We start from the raw sequence: 17401 nt of genomic DNA, 5'->3' as shown, positions 1-17401 counted from the left end.
TTAGTACGATTTACCGCGCATGTTTCGGAGCCTAGCGGTATACCTTGATCTTTTTATAATTAGTGGTCTTTAGAAGTAGGGAGATCACTGGACCCCACCGTATAAACGTTTGTTGAATAATATTTTATATTTGCAAATTAGATATCAGATAATAAATGGAAATGAGGACAGGCGTTTTCGGATCGAGTCTTCTGGGAAAATATTCATTCACGCTCCCTTGGATCGAGAGACAACATCAAAGTACCAACTGGAAATAAAGGCTTCTGATTGGCCTGTTCAGATAGCCGATCAACGTTCGTCTGTCATGATTGTGAATGTAAGTCTAATGGATATCAATGACAATAGACCAGTTTTCAGCAAAGGTTCATACTACGTCGCTGTCAAGGAAACTGTGAAAGTGGGCAGTGACGTCATCACAGTGCAAGCAAGTGATACTGACGCAGGTATATGAATAATTTTCAAGTTAAGCGAGCCTTAAAGCGTGGGTCAGCTGAGTTTTTCTCACTTCATAAATTGAACTACTAAGGGAGAAGTGAAATTCAGTCAGAAGATTTCAAATAAAATGTCTTCCCTACTTAAGGCAACCAGGTCATAGCAAAGTACCATTCTGTGAAAATAAATAAGCATTTCCGACGTACTGTTCCTCTGTTGTGAAAATCAGTTGACGTGCCACTTCCGGACCTGTTTTTTTTCTCGGCAAGGAGAATATTACAATCTTACTCTTTAGCAGTCAACACAATCATAAGGAGTTGATCTCTCTAAGAAATAGTTGAAGGGTTAAAATCTGTCGGCAAAATAAACAAATCATTGTATATATTTACTAAATATTTTGACTCTGCATCAGGTTCAAATGGCCAAGTTGTGTACAAAATCAAGTCAGGTAACACTCCTGGCTTCTTTGAAATCGACTCTAACACTGGAATAATAAAAGTAAGAAAAAGCCTTGATCTGGAGGCACAGCAACACGTGGCCGATCTTCTTTACACCCTTACAGTCGAGGCATTGGACAAAGGTAAGGTGCCACAAACCAACGAGGTGCTTGTTAGCGTGGAAATAGTGAGCGTGAACGAGTTTGCACCACAGTTACAACATTCCGCAAGTATCTACGTAAAACTCCCTGAGGATACTGCTGTTGGTTCCATTGTTGGGGACATAAATGGCACGGACAAAGACTTCGGAATGGACGGGCAACTCAGTTATTCGATTGTAGCTGGTAATAAAGACAACAATTTTGATATCAATTCCAAAACTGGTGTGATTATCGTCAACAAGGATCTGGACTATGAGACAGTCGTGAGGTACACCCTTGTTGTACGTGTAAGCGACAACGCTCCATCAGCTCAGCGGCTCTCCACGATTGCTAAGGTGACAGTTCGACTCACCAATGTGAATGACAGTGGAGGTGTGGATGTGCTTATTGAAGATGTGATCAACAAGATAAGTCCCCCAGGGGACCCAGCTGTTGCAGTTGGCGTTGCAATCAGTAGTCCGATATCAGTGCTGTTGCTGTTTGAAAACGGTAAGATATGACGACATTAAATCGGAAAAAAGAACACAGATGGAGAAACTTTGCTTGTAACTGTGAACCTTTCAATACGAGTTGTCATAATTGTTCAACTAAAATTTCCATCTACAAGGATAAAAGGCTTGACTCACTAACCAACATTCTCTCTTTAATTGCTATCCAAAAATTTCCCCAGAACTGATTCGGCTTAAATCGTTTTAATATTCCGAGGGAATGTACTTAACATTTAAAAAAAAAAAAACAACCCTGCATTATATTTCTTCATGTTAAAGCGCCAAGCTAAACGCACAAGAGTGAATGTAACCAATCATTTTTTTATTAAAAGTTTACAAAATAGCTGACGAGTATTTCCTGTCAACAGGTAACCGTGAAAAGCTATCTGACGATGACAGCAGATTGACATTTGATGACAAGTCAGAATCAGGTGGACTGTTCTCAGTTGTCTCGGCTAGTGGCAAGAGAGTGATTGAAGCAAACCACCAGGGATTACTGGGTCATGGCGTTCTTATTGTCCGTGTTCACAACGTATACAATGTTCGTGTAAAAATCAACGTAGTTGGGTTTTCTTCGTTACAACTATCAGCTGTACCTTATCCAACCACAAAAAGATCAAACGCAACCTTGAAATCGCTAAAGCGCATAGGTAATCGTCATGGCAACGTCCAGTCAGCTGCTCTTGTTCTGAACCTCATTTTAACGGATAACTCCACCTATAACGTTACCAAGATGATATCAGCCTCCTTCAGTGTCGTAAGCAATGACGTGGGTGTTAAAGTTTTGGTGGGTCCCAGCCCGAGGAACGTGTTGTTTGTAGAGAGAATAAGCATCAGTGGGAATATAAGTCTTATTGGAAAGTTCTCCGGGAGAGCTTCTAGTCAGCTAAGGCTTGAAGTTTCAACTGAAGTAATAACTGTCAATGAAATAGTAGCTGTAGAAATAACTGGGCTTAGGAATCAAACTCTTGTTGGTCCTGCTTTTGCCACGCAAGCTCAGGTACAAGTGGACTTTGCTATGAACGACAGCTCGATGTTTAGGGTGCAGAATTTCTCTACATTTCCGGGACTTGTTGCATTCAAAAGCAGCCAGGAAGATGTAGCGTTGGTTGATAACACGACTGGCGTTGTCACGTTGTTGTCAGATTATTATGACTTGGTAACCGTGACAGTGACTCCGCTTCAGGGTCTAGCTGAGCCACATATAACTCAGTTTTATTGCAATACAGTCCCTCCAGTGGGAGGTGTTGATATTGGGCAGAAGTACGGCCCCGCAATACCAGCTTTAAAAGCTAACCAGCAAATTACCATCCCTGTCCGAGTGAATCCAGGAAAGGCAAAACTTCTTGCGTTTGATGTAAAGATTTCATTCGACGAAAGTCAAATCCATTTTGTCGACCTGAAGGGGAGTCGTGCATACTCTTACACTTACGGTCAGTTACACATAGCAGATCTGACAAACCCTGATAATGCTACTTCACATGTTGCTGATCTAGTTTACGACTCCTTGGTAAACGGTGTACCTACCATTCAAGCAACAGTAAACATGTTAATGGATCAAAACTTGGGTTACATAGGTGACTTTTCACCTACTCTGACACCATGCCAGAGCTCACAGCTGGGAGATGTCAACGCAGACTGTGTATTTGATATCAAAGACCCTGCTTTCGCTTTGGCGTACAGCTTAGCAGTAGAAAATAACTTCAATAGTGAATTTGGGCAAATGTTGCTAAAGCGAACAACCACTAAAATGGTAAGCACATGAATTGAAAATACGTTCATTCCATGTAATTGATCCTTACATTTTTGATTTTGGATAGTTTGTGACTTTAGTTATTATTGCCCACTGGTGTACATAGAAAAAACTGAGGGTCATAGTTCTTGAGATCTTGTTTTAACGCTGTAGGAACTTTTAAGTCCGACAGGATGTCACGATATAAGAATAATTTCGTGTCAAGCGGGCAAGCTGTCTTCAAACTGAAAGGAACGATGCGTAAATATGGCATGAGACGGAAGAGACCATCACTTGCCACACCTTCAATCGTAAAATATATTTTAAGACTCCCGCCATATCTTTTCCTTTCTGTTTACTCTAACCCTAGGGGAGCTAATAAAGGTCTTCGCTCTTAGGACCCTTTACTTTCTCTTTACAGCTACAAGTCATGGATTTCAATCTAAATGGAGTTCTAGAACGGAACGATGCATACCTGTTAGCACGTGCAAATATGGATATGGTGCGATTCTTAAACCTCTTTCATATGACCGTCCCTGATCACCAGAATGCCTCTACAAACTGCGAGTTCGAATTAATAGCTGAGTTGAGCACTCGAGATGGAACCAAAGAGAAAAATGCTGACACCCAACTATACTTCGAGTTGGCTGGAGGATCTGACATCTTGAATGCACAGCTTGAAAGCACCTCATTCAATGCAGGAGAACTGGTAGCCACTTATAATCATGAGCACGAGTTGTTTGGAGGTATCGTGAAGGCTGAACATCGAGGCGAGAGCTTTTTAGTGGTGGCTAAACGGTTTCAAGTAGAAATGGAAGACCTAGGCGTGTCCATGATTCAGGTAACGAAGGGTGCTCAGTGGCCCGAACCAGTGGTCACACCTCTGTTTATGTTTTCACGTTATCAAATGTTCCCAGCGCCAATAAGGGTTCAATTGGCGCCAAACGCTGCCCTGGTGGTCAGCAGTGGACACTCGCCTCAGATAACTGTCAACATTTCAGAGTCATCATCAACTTGTCTTGATCCACCTGTCATGAAAAACGTTATGTTTGTTTTCCAAAACGATTTCTCAAAAGTCGAAGGAAACAAGGACATCTTTGTGAAAACGATCATAAAAGACCTAACTTCAAGATTCTCACGTGCAAAGATTGATAATGTGACACTCGCACGAGGCAGCATCCTGGTTTATTTTGACATTACGGCCCAGAGATCCCAGATAGACAAGACCCTAGTTGCATTATGGGACATGATCAAGTCGGGGTACATTTTGCGTGTGAACAACACGGAGTATCAAGCTCAAATGGTCATGCGCGTGGACGGACGAGATTATCACGGTAATGATAAGGTGTCGCATGCAGAGGAAGACCGATCAACATTTCCAACAGCTGCAGTAATCACTGTATGCGGGGTCGTCGTTCTTGGTGTTATCACTGGAGTGGCCTTCTTCTTCTGTAGGAAACGTGTTCGACGAGCAAAAGGCAAACATTCATGGAAAAGCGCATCGAACATCAACATGATCGATTCGAATTCAGCCTCGCAGAGGGTTCAAAAGATGGGAGATACCGAGATGATTCTGTTCAGCGGATTAACCAATGACTGTTTCGAGTCGTCGGACAATGAAACACCTCCATCGTCGAGGCCCTCTTCAAGAAACACCTCAGCGAAAACAGGTAACTTTTCTAAGCGGAAGGTACGCAAAGTGAATTCTGCCTCGTCCCAGGCGTCTTTTGAAGCGTGGTCGGAGAACACTTCTCCCGCGCTTGTTAGGCGCACTCCACGGCTTCCACTCTCGTCTCTAACAATCGACGCCAACATGAGAGATTCATCGATTCTTGGTAGACAGACGGTGATACAGAAAAGTGACAGCCAAATCTTGGTGCAAGAGAACTCCTCAACTGAAGGATCACCGATTAATTTAAGCCCGCAAACACCAAAACGAGGACTATCACCGCAAAAGTTACGACTGCAAGCTCAAAATGGTTCGTCCTTTGGCAGTGATTCGTCAGACGAAGAGTTGACAAGGAATGGGACACCATCTTCGGCTAACTCGGGTACTCCCACCAGGAAATCTTTAAAAGACCAAAGCTCTAGGCATTTTATTTTTGAGAAAGCTGTGTTGTACAAGAGGCTGATGGCTCAAGAATCACGTAAGTTGTTGTAGCCTGCTGAAATGGGTGTCCAAAAGTAACATAACGTCAATAACACAGAGCCGTCAATAACATAGAGCCGTCAATAACACAGAGCCGTCAATAACATAGAGCCGTCAATAACACAAAGCCATCAATAACATAGAGCCGTCAATAACATAGAGCCGTCAATAACACAGAGCCGTCAATAACACAGAGCCGTCAATAACATAGAGCCATCAATAACATAGAGCCGTCAGTAACATAGAGCCGTCAATAACATAGAGCCGTCAATAACACAGAGCCGTCAATAACATAGAGCCGTCAATAACATAGAGCCGTCAATAACATAGAGCCGTCAATAACATAGAGCCGTCAATAACATAGAGCCGTCAATAACACAGAGCCGTCAATTACATAGAGCCGTCAATATTATAGAGCCGTCTTATTCTTTGCAGCTCAAACAAGATCTCGTGATTCTAGCCGCCCCTCTTCCGGTCACAGTACACCCAAAATGAACGTCACTTTGCTTCCTCCTGGATACGCGGGAAACAGTAACGACGGAAATGACATCACAGTAGAAGGTGGGTTAGTCAGTTTAATTGAAATTTTCTTAGTTTCCAGCCTAAGCGTAAGAATTTCGCCCTTTATATCCATATATCAGTATGCATATTCTCCATACTGTTCTCTAAACATTTTATAAGGTGCTGACAAGGAGAATTTGTTGTACAATCGGGAGCTTTAAGTTAGTGATCATTTCCTTAATTCCCATGACTTTCATGTTGGATTCAGGAGTGATATTAAGAGGAGAAATTAGATGTTAGTCACTCTTTTTAAGGGTCAAAGAGTTAACAGACGACGACGCTTTTCGCTTGAGTGTTGGAATACCAAAACTGAAGCAATAATCAGGGTTATGCATATCAACTCCTTTGAAAACTCATTACCAATGATTCAAACAGTCTGAAGGGCAGGAAAAAGCATATGACAACTCAGCGACTGCTTTTGCATTTCGTTTCGCTTCTAGTTGGCTCACGGGGTGTAAAAATTCTCAAGAACAATAGATTGACAATGTGATCCAAAATTATTTTCGACAGTTAACCGTTCAATTCCCAAGCTCTGATTGTTCACTGTCCCTTCTACATGTAGCTGTTTCACATTTCCTTGTAAAGTAGTTACGAGAATTTCGTGTGAGATCAAGATAACACAACGTCTACCTGATAAGTTTGAGTCAGATTCTCATTTTCTGTTTGCTGGATAATGTATGGATATCATGGGCAGAAGTTACAACTTCATCACTTCTGCGAGTTAAAGGGCAAGGTAAACATTGCTCCACGCAGTCTACGGAGAATTTTTTTTTAACTTCTACCAAACAACTCAGCCCGTGTACAATGTTTGTAATAGTTCTTTTTTCAAACTGTGTCAATCCTTTTTTACGACAGAGGAGTCATACACTGTCAGACTTCCCGTGAATGTCCTCAACACAGTCGCGGAAGGAGAAGGAAGAAAGCCCTTCACGAAAATCGGCTTCGTCGAGTTTCCTAGCGATGCTACCCTTGCTGACATTCGGGAAATACTCAAGAAGGAATTCTTGGAAACCCTTCTTGGACGAGTTTTCTTATTTCAAGACGCCATGATGGCTGATGTAGAACCATCCAGCGAGGCAACAACCAAGAGCATGTATAACTTGTCGGTAATCATCAGATTTGCTAACACCCAAGGTAAGGTTCAAATAAAGGCGCCAGTCAGCATTTTGAATTCAACATTTTTTGGAGCATTTTGAATTGAAACGAAGTTTCTCGCTTCCATCTTTGATTAGAAGGTTAAATTTATTTGTTTTTCTTTTCCAATCTTCAGAAGCAGCGCTTCTGTTTTGTCCATGTGGTGCTGCAGCTCATTTCCATTGCTCTGCGTGTCACAGGCGTGGTTACTGTAGCCGAGACTGCCAAGCGATGGACTGGCACCGGCACAAGATCGCTTGCGAAGACGAACAAGTCTCCAGTGTGTAAAAGTTCCCCCGAAGGAAAAGAGTACATATCGTGCTATTTATTTAGTATACATGTTCACTCGTGTGTGATTCCGTCTTGAGAGCGTTGATTTTCATTCCAATGCCGAAGTAAAGAGTTCAACGTGAAAAAAAAAATAAGGCTTCTATAACCCCAACAAATGATCCTTATCTAAAATCGCATCTTCCGACCTAGTAACTTGAGGTCCGAGGTAGTCTTTCCACGTCGTTGCTTTGTAGTTCACTCTCTGTTTCCGCGTTTTTTGTCTATGCAACTTGACTCTTGAGAGCGAATTCTTATCCCGCAAAGCGCCTTAGAGGCCAGGATATTTAACTCGCTAAGGGATGTAAGGTCTTGGGATAATATTTATCACGAAGAAACGTAGAAATTGTAAGCCTCTAAGTACTGGAAGTGTGAAATAAATACGTCATTCTCCATTATATTTGAAATTTTGGTTGTTCATACAAAAAAAATACACCTTCTAACCTATACCTTCCAATGGCAACCTGCTGGCTTCAGAAGCTTCCCGTTTCCGGAAATTTTGTTTTTCGTGCTACTGTCATACTTACTTCGGACGGTCATTCCAAACGCACTTCTAAGTGTTTTTCTATTCTTCCCTTCTTTCCTTTTTTAGACGAGAGGTGATATACGTCGGGCTAATTACATGTGTATGTCTTCATGCTCTGCTTGCAGTTATCAGAAGCAGTCGGTTTCGTCGTTGCACTAAATTCCGATTACATAATTCATTTTAAAAATAACTTCTGATACAATTTCCCACTAATATTTAACACATTTAGCTAGCTCTGTACCTTCGCGAGAAAATATGTTTAATTATCGAAGGACAATCTCACTACAAAACACTACGCGTCTTGAGTGCCGCAGTTGTATTTAATCAACATTATACCAAAAATAGAGTGTACGTTTTTCTACATAACTTCATTTTGAGTGGACAATGTTTTCTTATTTAATACTTTCTTATTTTTCCAAAATAGTCTTTATTTTGGGCTGCTTTCATCCCACACACCGTTACGAGGTGAGATACTTTGAAACCACGGTAGCTTCACAACTCTCTTGATAAATCGTCCCAACTCTGCACACAGTGCATCCTCAAAGTTTCAAACCTACTTGTCTCAAACTAGTGCAGAAAGGTAGATCAATTTATGATTCGCGAAAATATTTAACTGGCTTTGCTGAAAGTTAAATTTTCCGCAACATCGTTTCCATAATTCTAATGTTCATTTTGTCGTCAAGTTGCGATAATAGTGTTTCAACTGGCTTGTAGCATTTTTTCCTGGTGTTGATTCAAACCAGCAGCTGCATTATGCAGTGTTTCAATAAAGGTTGGAAGATCTGCAAAAAAAGGAATTTATAAATCAAAATCAGTAGAATAAGGAAATCTCTTTTTTTCTCAGAGTAACGAATTCTGCAATCTGACGGGTTCTTAGCGCGTTCCTATATCACGGTACTCAAGAACTCGGGCACAGTTTTTCCCAATACGGACCTACTGGATGGTGAATAACAAAAATTATAGAGATAAATAAGGCTGAATAAATAACTCAATTGAAAGGTAAATGAGGCCTTCGGCTAAACAAACTTGAAAGATAAATTGTTATCATTCAAGATAAACAGGTTTTCCCTGTATTTGAACTTGAGAAATGTACGAGTTCATGTGAATGTATGACATGGGCAGGCGAGTCAGCCTTCTCTCCCAGCTAAGTCTCAATTTCAAGTCAAAAAAGTATCACCAAAATATACAGAGGTACCACAAACTTCTGCTCTAAAAGTTTGCTCTGTGGTTGCTTATTTTCAAGTTATTTCTTTCAACTCAATTCTTGGCTAAGCCAACGAGGAGGTATTGTTCCTAGTCTAGACGAGTCACTGAAAAAAATTTCACTCAAAACTTCAAATAATTTATATAGTATCCCTACTTCTAAATAAAATGGTAGCACAAAAGCAGCGGGAAACTCTTTTACTAAAATGATGTGACCTGTTTTCTTTCACTCGCCATGCTCTTTGAAAAATTAGTTTTATAATGAGGTAAAACAAGTACATTCAGAGACCTGCGCTTAGACTGTATACATGTGCACTCTTATCCTAGGTAGGATGAACTCAAGCCAATGCATGTACATGTTGGAAGCCTTAGAGAAACATAAGGACCTTGCAAGAAAAGGGTTACCAGGTACAGCATTATCAAAACCCAGGGGAACCATATTATAAAGCAGATTCCAGTAACTGTAGTCACACTTACTTGTGCTCGTCAAAACGTTCATGCAATAAGATGGAAAGTTCGTCTTAGGATCATCAAAGTAAGACAGAACAAAGTCCAAGCCATCCTACAAAGTAAACAATGCAAAATGTGAACTTAAAAAAGAAATTGATTGTGACCGTGTTGGTCTAAGTTCTAGAATTGTGAAGGAAAACAATCAACTTTTCTATTGTGGGTAGTACAAAGTTTGCAGAGGGCAAGAATACAGCAGTTGTAGTTGGTCCTCTTACATGTATTCAGTACTACTAACTCAATTGAAATTTCATCTTTTTTTTATGTGCAAGATCACCTTGTTCATGTAGTTTCATATTTTTAAAAAAATTTGAAGAAAAATTTTGAACCACCCCCTTACTGTACATGTATGACTACTGAAACATATTCGTAAAAGCTTGTCTCACCTCATCAAATGTTTTATGTGGTACAATCACCATGCTGGAGTGGTAGCTTGGCACTCGCACATGTTCACTACTCTCTGGGCAGAGTGGGTGACAAGTTGCCCTGGATATATCATAACAGGTATGTTCAGTATGTCACAGAAATAAACAGTTATATTCAGCTTGTAAACTACAGCTTGCACCTAAGTACAGGGGGAATTTAAGGGAAATGATTGCTTAATTAACAGGTGGTCATATTATTGTAACAACAAACACATTGGTATGTGTACCTGTACATGTTAATGGAGTTCACAGAAGATCAGTAGGCAACACTTGTGGTACAAATAGTGGGTCATTCTTAAAGAAATGTAAGGTTACCCTACACAACAAAATCATGTTGACAGAAAAGGTACATGTAACATTACTCTGTTGCTCACCTTGAAACCAGAACCATTGTCCTTGAATTATGATCAATCTGAAATGTGGGCATAAGTATGTCAAATCTTAATGGATAAATATTACTGTACCACGGTAACTAATAAATTTACCTTCTTCCTATTTTCTAAGCTTTTCAAAGATCTCCTTGAGTATATTCTTTCTTTTTTTCACACTGACTGATTAATTGTATGCTGTTGGGGTTACTGTCAACCTTCTGGGTTACTCTTAAAATGATTGCTGAAAAGGAGAGAACATATCATAGCCTGTGGGTGAAGGTTGGCAGTTCTAACTGACTAAAACCCTTTTGTAAAACCATCTCCATCAACTTACCTTCCCTCTTCTTACAAACACATAATCTCTATTTCTCAATGGATACTATAAATAACAAAAGAAAAAAAGCTAACAATAATACTATTGGATACAACATTCCAAATTATCATCTCTGTTGTCTGGATCAATCATTTTAATAACTTAAATAATTTACTGATAATGCTCTATGAATAAGGACAGTTTTCATACACTCTGCAGATTGACATTTTAAAGTTAACTTCATGGTCACTAAACATGCACACCTGCATGTACATTTGTAGTGGTACAGTTAAGGTGATTCCTCAGTATTGCACTGTGCATCCTGAACTATGGTCTTTAGCTTTTGAATGCACATGCTGACCTATATTCTTTATTGCATAATTATTTTGGTGAGCAAATTTTCCCCTAGAAATTGGAGAAGTAAAAAAAAATTAAAGGGAAAAAATATATATATCACTAAAAATGTGCATGAATCCTGTTACTCAAGGGTGCAAATTACAACCTTCAAAGAAATGACTTGAGGAACTCTTCAAGTCCATATTGTTTAAAATTGTGTTTTTTTTTTCACAAATTAACCCATTAACGTCCAGTGCGCCCGTATGCGCCCATGGGGACCCACACCCTTTCTACGCCCTGTGACGTCATCAATTTTAACTCTGGAGCACGAATTCGAGCATGTACTTGAACGGGTTGAAAATATCTTGCAGACGATACCAGAATGAGCGCAATTGAGTGGAGGAGATTGGAGAAATAGCCAAAAAACCGTGTCACTTTGACTGGAAAATCTGCACGAAGATCGTGTTTCACTACCCACCTACCTTTCCGAGCATGTGCTTTGAAAATAATGAGTAGTTTCTGAAAAATCTCTACACCAAAATGAAGCCTACTCAATTTCCAGCAAGTGAGGAGAAACTTTAGGCAAGGAGAGGGGAAAAAAAGGGCAGGAGAAAGAGAGAAAAGTAGAAGTCGTAAGTGGGGCGTGACTTTTCAACCCAAAAACTATGTCGAAATTTTGCTCTCTGCGCGTGCCCGAGATTTTCAGGCCGCCATTTTGCATTTGGATCGAAAGGCCGTCGAGTGCACGAGCTGTCAAGTGGTTTTTGGTAAGTTCGAGCTTTTAAAACCCCAACAGTGACCCGAAATCTGCTGGACTAGCTTCAAAACACAGTTTTCCACAAAAGCTGCGGCCATTAATGGGTTAAACATGTATTTCAAATTGTTCCATACTCTTGAATTTCTACCTATCAACTTTTTTTTTTTCAAGCATCATGTTAAAAACCCTTGCTTACAGTAACTGCAAAATGTACCATGAAGTGATGAAATGATGCACAATATTTATGCTAGTACAGGTGTAGATGGGCCAAGTTTAGCACATCATACATGTATCTCTTAAACAAGCCTGGTGACCTATCTTTTTTATTGTATTTTTCAAAACAGACATTGTTAGGGAACATTTAAGGAAAGGTTTAAAAAGAATTTTGTTCAATAACTTTAATTTTCAAGGAATCACATTAAGGTCTGAACCCAGTTGTTTGAGGAGAGTGGATGACCCTATCCTCAGGACGAATCTCAATCTGATGGATGTCATAGTATGTTTGCTAACACTTATCTCAAGGATAGTATTATCTGTCCTTTGAACATCTGGGCCTTGAAAAATTGTTTGCACTACAGTGCATTTTGTAAATAGCCAGTTTAAAGACACAAACAATACAAAACCCCCCAAAAAATTTGGTATAAAAAATGAGGTACAGCTGTACTTACAGGAAATTTTGTGACCCAGTGTAGTACTTCAGTTCCAGTCACAGGGTCAGAGTCAACAACATCAAGTTTTAACACAAACTGGTCCCAGCATAAACGGTACTCATTATCAACCTGATAATAAATAAATCACAATTAACACTGTTCAAGAGATTCTGACTACATGTACATGTATCTAACTGAACACTGCGGCCAAGCACTGGGAATTTCTGAACGCATGAAAGGTTAAATTCCTAACTATTCCAATGTGTGAGACAAATGAAAGAAGGATTCTGGAGAAAGATTACAACCACAATGTGAGATCAAATACTGTTTGCAAGTCATCAAGTCATAGAGTGGTTTATCATCAAATGGACAAATGTTTAATAATTGAACACAGTAACACTCTATTAGTTTTTATCATCAGAGTATGTTACCCTCATCACTAAGAGTAATTGTGAAATTAACAGGTTGAACACTATTCAATTGATTAACCTCTCCTTACCTGAGTTCTATAGAAGGATGTTGCATTTATGTCAAAGAAAGTACCAAAAACTACAAAGAGAAGAGAGAAATGTAAAGGTCAGAAGTTTCAAAAATATTTACAGTGCAGAAGTTAATGTACATGTAATTGTAAAATGATAATTTTCATTTCAATATGACATATTTTGTTAAAAACCCATTCACTCTTTGAGGAGCATGCTGAAATCATGTAAAACCCAACTGTGAGGAAAACTGAGTTAAAACATGTAAATTAAATATAGCAGAAGTCAATACATTTCTGTTTTTGAAATTTAAATGCAACTTTGATAACCACGAATAAGAAACTTAGACGATCACCTAGAATTTCCAACCTCACCAAAGTATTTATTTTAGAAAGTTAACTACCACAACTATAAAAAAAATGTACCTCAAACATATACAGTGTCGTATAGACTGTGGAAAGGTATTTCAAGAACTTCCTTAGAACCTACAGTTGTGTTGAATGTTGCTGGTTCCTCAATGAAAAAAGGTCTTTGTTTCAGACAATAAGAATACACCACAATGTAGTTGGTAATTAAAGTTGTATGCCCGATCACAGCTCTTACCTTTGTATTCATAAAGCCCAGTGGTATTAATAGGCCTCCTCCACACCTCTAACTGATGTTGGTTAATGAAGTGTTCCCATTCTTCTTTATCATTGTTTCTTCTGTCACTCTTCCTTTTCCTAGAGTTTTCCTTCTTACACCTGAGGAACAAGCATGATCAAAGTTCTAGAATAATGCCAAACTTAAAAAACTGGAATGTTCTACACCAAGATTATAACCTACACTGTACATTCATAACTGATGAACAGAATGCACTAAATGTACCATAGAGATTTAGCCTGATCAATTTGTACCATAGAGATTTAGCCTGATCAATTTGTACCATAGAGATTTAGCCTGATCAATTTGTACCATAGAGATTTAGCCTGATCAATTTGTACCATAGAGATTTAGCTTGATCAATTTGTACCATAGAGATTTAGCCTGATCAATTTGTACCATGCAGATTTAGCCTGATCAATTTGTACCATAGAGATTTAGCCTGATCAATTTGTACCATACAGATTTAGCCTGATCAATTTGCAACAAAGCAGATACCCCCCACACTCAACAGAGTACAGAAACCAATACCTTTTATTTGCAGAATGAAAAATCTCCTATTTAACGGGTTAAAATAGTTTACCCATTAATATAAATTACGTATTTGGCTCACGCTCATATTTTCAACAATCCCCTTTGACCTTGGAAACATAAAATAAAACTCATTTGTATAATATCTAGTGTTGATTTATTATATCTTAAAACATAGTATAAAATACAAGTACTGTACATGTAAGATGCTTTCAACACAGTTGTAGTACATTAACCATTACAATTTCCACCCCTAAAATCTCACTAGTAATCCTCCTTACCATAGGCAATACAATTCTTTTGAGGTTGGTTCAACCAATAATTATTTGTTATTTGATTGAATAATAAATATTCTATGAGTGTGCATTGGATATGAGATGATAGATAGCCAACAAGGCGTGTAGCGCTGAGTTGGCTATAATCATCTCATATCCAACAAGCGCGAGTGGAATAATTGTTTTATTAAAAAAAAACAAAAAAAAAAACACCCCCAAGACATTAGACAAATCTTCTCGACTTTATTTTGTTAGAAGAAACTGGATGTTACAATGTACAGGTATTAGATTATGGTATATTGGCTCATATACAATAATGGCTAAGCCAATAAAAAGTCTTGAATTGCATTATCCAATGATCCAGTTTTTAATAATAATTGATTGGTATTTTTGGCTATTCTCATGACTTGTCTGCTTGATATTGTATTGATACTGTAAGCATAAATCCAGTCTTGGTCACCAATGGGAGTTAAAGGGTAAGTTACATGTATATAATTTACAAATTATCAAAGCAAAGGGTAATAAGGCAGGATAAAAAGGAAGAAGAAGGCAGTGTAGTAAACTTTAAGGGTTGCAGGGTGGGAAGCTTAGCTGACGGCTAGAGAAAGTGGAAAGGTAGGGGAGTATTGACATCTGGATAGAGAGCACAGCTTCACCTAAAAGACTCTGCAGTTAATAATAAGTGGTGACTACCATTCTGTATGGCTCTACTAGTCTAATGTTCTGGATTTTAAGCTTATTCAGGCTGGGAATATATCATCCACTCTTTCTGTTTCTTATTTATTTTTATCAGAACCTTCCTTCGCTCACACTGATGTTGTTGTTTGCTATGCTCAGGTAACTCGTTTTTATTTTCCTTGCCCTCCAAACGTCCAGCATACACCAGCTAAGCACGAACCAAATCTCAAAGAAATACAAACAGCCAAACAACAACAATCATCGTAACCACAATGAGCGCCCCTTGGAAATTAAAACAACTTATGTAATACCAGACAAAAAACTCAAGTCTTAAAACGTTCAACATTTTAATTTCCTACCTACATGTAGCTCTGGCAATTCGCTGATCGACTCTCGGGTGTACATGTAAATCAGACGTTAAATTCTAAACATGAAGATCTGGTGCAAATTTACGGGTTTACATGACAAATGGGATTTGAAAGAGATTTGACTTGGAGCACACAGCATAACTAGGAAGCTTGACTGAGACCTGCTCGATGACTGATTGTGAAACATTTTCAATAGACACATTTACAACAAGAAAGTTAATCTGTTCAACTCAAGAATAATTATTATTGATTACAAACGTAACTAACCTGAACAGTTCATAATCCGTAACTCGCTCCCTATCCCACAAAAATCCACCAGCACCAAGAAGGCGAATGTCCCGGTTTGCCAACTGGTTTTCGTAACTCAGATTTCCTTCTGTCTTCTCTGCATAAAAATCTTCGCAAAAACCTTTTCTTCGTTGCTTGATGCTCTGTCTCTGAAGCAAGTATTTTTCTCTTCTTTCTCTCATCTGCTGGCATATTTCATTAACTGCGGAACTCAAACTTTCCAGATTAAGCCGAAGAGGCAGCGTGTCTGCTCCTTTTGGAAAAGGGAACTCGACTTCACGAATTCGCTTGCGAAGTGGATGATCGAAGCCAACATTGCAACGAACAGCAGCGCAGAACTGGGAAGACTTGTAGATTATGTACGGCCCTGTTGCTGCCATTCCTTTTCTCAGATAAAATGTGAGGATCGTTCACGGTAAAGAACCCAAAAGATGGTAAAAGAACGAGTGAGATCTCCTACACACAGCCGCCATGTTTACATGTGATCTTCGAGCCTCATAGTGGCGGTGTGTCTAGTTTCGCGGTCAAAGTTCATCAAATTTCCACCAATGCGCGTTCGTTGATCACGTGTAAAAGGAACCTTACCGGATGTTAGGGGAGGACAGAAGGCGCATATGTGCGCACAGACTGAAATTTCCTCTCGATGAAAATCCAAGTCACATTCAAGCAATTACGTGGAGCTAGTCATTGTTACGTCATAAAGGTAGCTAATTTTCATGCGCTGGCTGCCTTCGTGGCAATAACTGAGCTACATCTTGAAATATGAGCGAGCCGTTTTCTTCATCGATAAGAAGAGGTAATGTACGTACGCGAGGGGGATGAGTTTATTTGGCTAGTACCCAGGAAGAGATAAATTGTTTCTTAGAGACATGTTTACATTTTAATCATACGATACGACTACCTGTACTTTTTCTGCTTCTTCTTTTTTCGTTTCGTTATTTTCAGCGTCAATAATCAGAAGTAGTGTGTAGTGCCACTGGAGATGATCTGTTAAAGTCGGAATGGGACTGAAACAGTTTGAAGTCCCGTCATCCGATGCAAAAAGCCGGCTCTCTTAGCAGAAACCCAATAATAAAACATATGGGCATTCTGCAAGAGAATTGGGCATGTCTTCGGCTACTTTCTAGATCATGGTGAAAATAAATTGGTCCTTTTTTTGGAAATTAGAATGACCCTTTTCACGAGAAGTATGGGTGGCTTTTACAGACTAGAGCTATTTTATGGCTAATTTTTTTTAGCTCTAGTCCAATATTCAAATAGCTTGTCCAACATTAAGAAATCTGGTTCAAATTATCGAAGGTAAAATCTGATGGGCGATGCGTTCCGATATAAGTCACATAGACATGTATGGCCCTAAGTGGTATGATTATTGAGCCATTTTGTTATGAAAACTATTTCAGTCATCCACGCCAGAAAGAAACAATTGGCTGACTGTCATTGAAAAACTCACAACGGTGTATCATGAATAGTTTAAACAAAAACAGAATGGCTTCATTTCCCACTTGCACCATGCAGCGTTAGTAGAACTCATGTGCTAAGAATAACAATGGTGGTAACGGAATTTCTCTCATTGTTGGTTCTTCCAAATGGGGTTATATTCACAAAGACCCCATAAGGACCGTGCCGAGCAG

The 17401-nt window shown here is 39.2% G+C and overlaps 2 protein-coding genes across 2 annotated transcripts in view; one reads left to right on the top strand and one right to left on the bottom strand.

Moving 5' to 3' along the window:
* The window catches only part of LOC111326294 (fibrocystin-L), a 48944-nt gene extending 41125 nt beyond the window's left edge, over nucleotides 1-7819 (top strand). Inside the window, exons 52-58 of the mRNA XM_088753410.1 lie at nucleotides 142-443; nucleotides 845-1519; nucleotides 1887-3271; nucleotides 3672-5397; nucleotides 5835-5960; nucleotides 6816-7094; nucleotides 7231-7819. Of these exons, the coding sequence (XP_088609536.1) occupies nucleotides 142-443; nucleotides 845-1519; nucleotides 1887-3271; nucleotides 3672-5397; nucleotides 5835-5960; nucleotides 6816-7094; nucleotides 7231-7382 (4645 nt within the window). The 3' untranslated portion in view covers nucleotides 7383-7819. The remainder of the gene's footprint in view (nucleotides 1-141; nucleotides 444-844; nucleotides 1520-1886; nucleotides 3272-3671; nucleotides 5398-5834; nucleotides 5961-6815; nucleotides 7095-7230) is intronic.
* A 370-nt stretch (nucleotides 7820-8189) lies between these two features.
* Nucleotides 8190-16393, bottom strand: LOC111326273 (stAR-related lipid transfer protein 7, mitochondrial). Its single transcript, XM_022930233.2, has 9 exons — nucleotides 15750-16393; nucleotides 13592-13731; nucleotides 13009-13058; nucleotides 12528-12638; nucleotides 10788-10832; nucleotides 10457-10494; nucleotides 10044-10143; nucleotides 9628-9712; nucleotides 8190-8729 (listed from the first exon to the last, which is right to left on the bottom strand). The coding sequence occupies exons 1-9, from the start codon at nucleotides 16148-16150 to the stop codon at nucleotides 8647-8649; spliced, it is 1053 nt and encodes a 350-aa protein (XP_022785968.1). The 5' UTR covers nucleotides 16151-16393; the 3' UTR covers nucleotides 8190-8646.
* Nucleotides 16394-17401: the final 1008 nt, after the last annotated feature.

Source organism: Stylophora pistillata, chromosome 1, assembly GCF_964205215.1.
Source record: "Stylophora pistillata chromosome 1, jaStyPist1.2, whole genome shotgun sequence".
Taxonomy (NCBI): Eukaryota; Metazoa; Cnidaria; class Anthozoa; order Scleractinia; family Pocilloporidae; genus Stylophora; species Stylophora pistillata.
This window is presented reverse-complemented; position numbering and strand designations above follow the sequence as displayed.

What these genes read in the sequence shown, in the direction of transcription:
- LOC111326273 (XM_022930233.2), bottom strand. Translation starts at nt 16,150, where the DNA reads ATGGCAGCAACAGGGCCGTACATAATCTACAAGTCTTCCCAGTTCTGC. An exon ending in TGTTTGTAAGAAGAGGGAAG is followed by an intron (nt 10,495 to 10,787) that starts GTAAGTTGATGG and finishes CCCACATTTCAG; the next exon opens with ATTGATCATAATTCAAGGAC. An exon ending in CACATAAAACATTTGATGAG is followed by an intron (nt 9,713 to 10,043) that starts GTGAGACAAGCT and finishes TTTACTTTGTAG; the next exon opens with GATGGCTTGGACTTTGTTCT.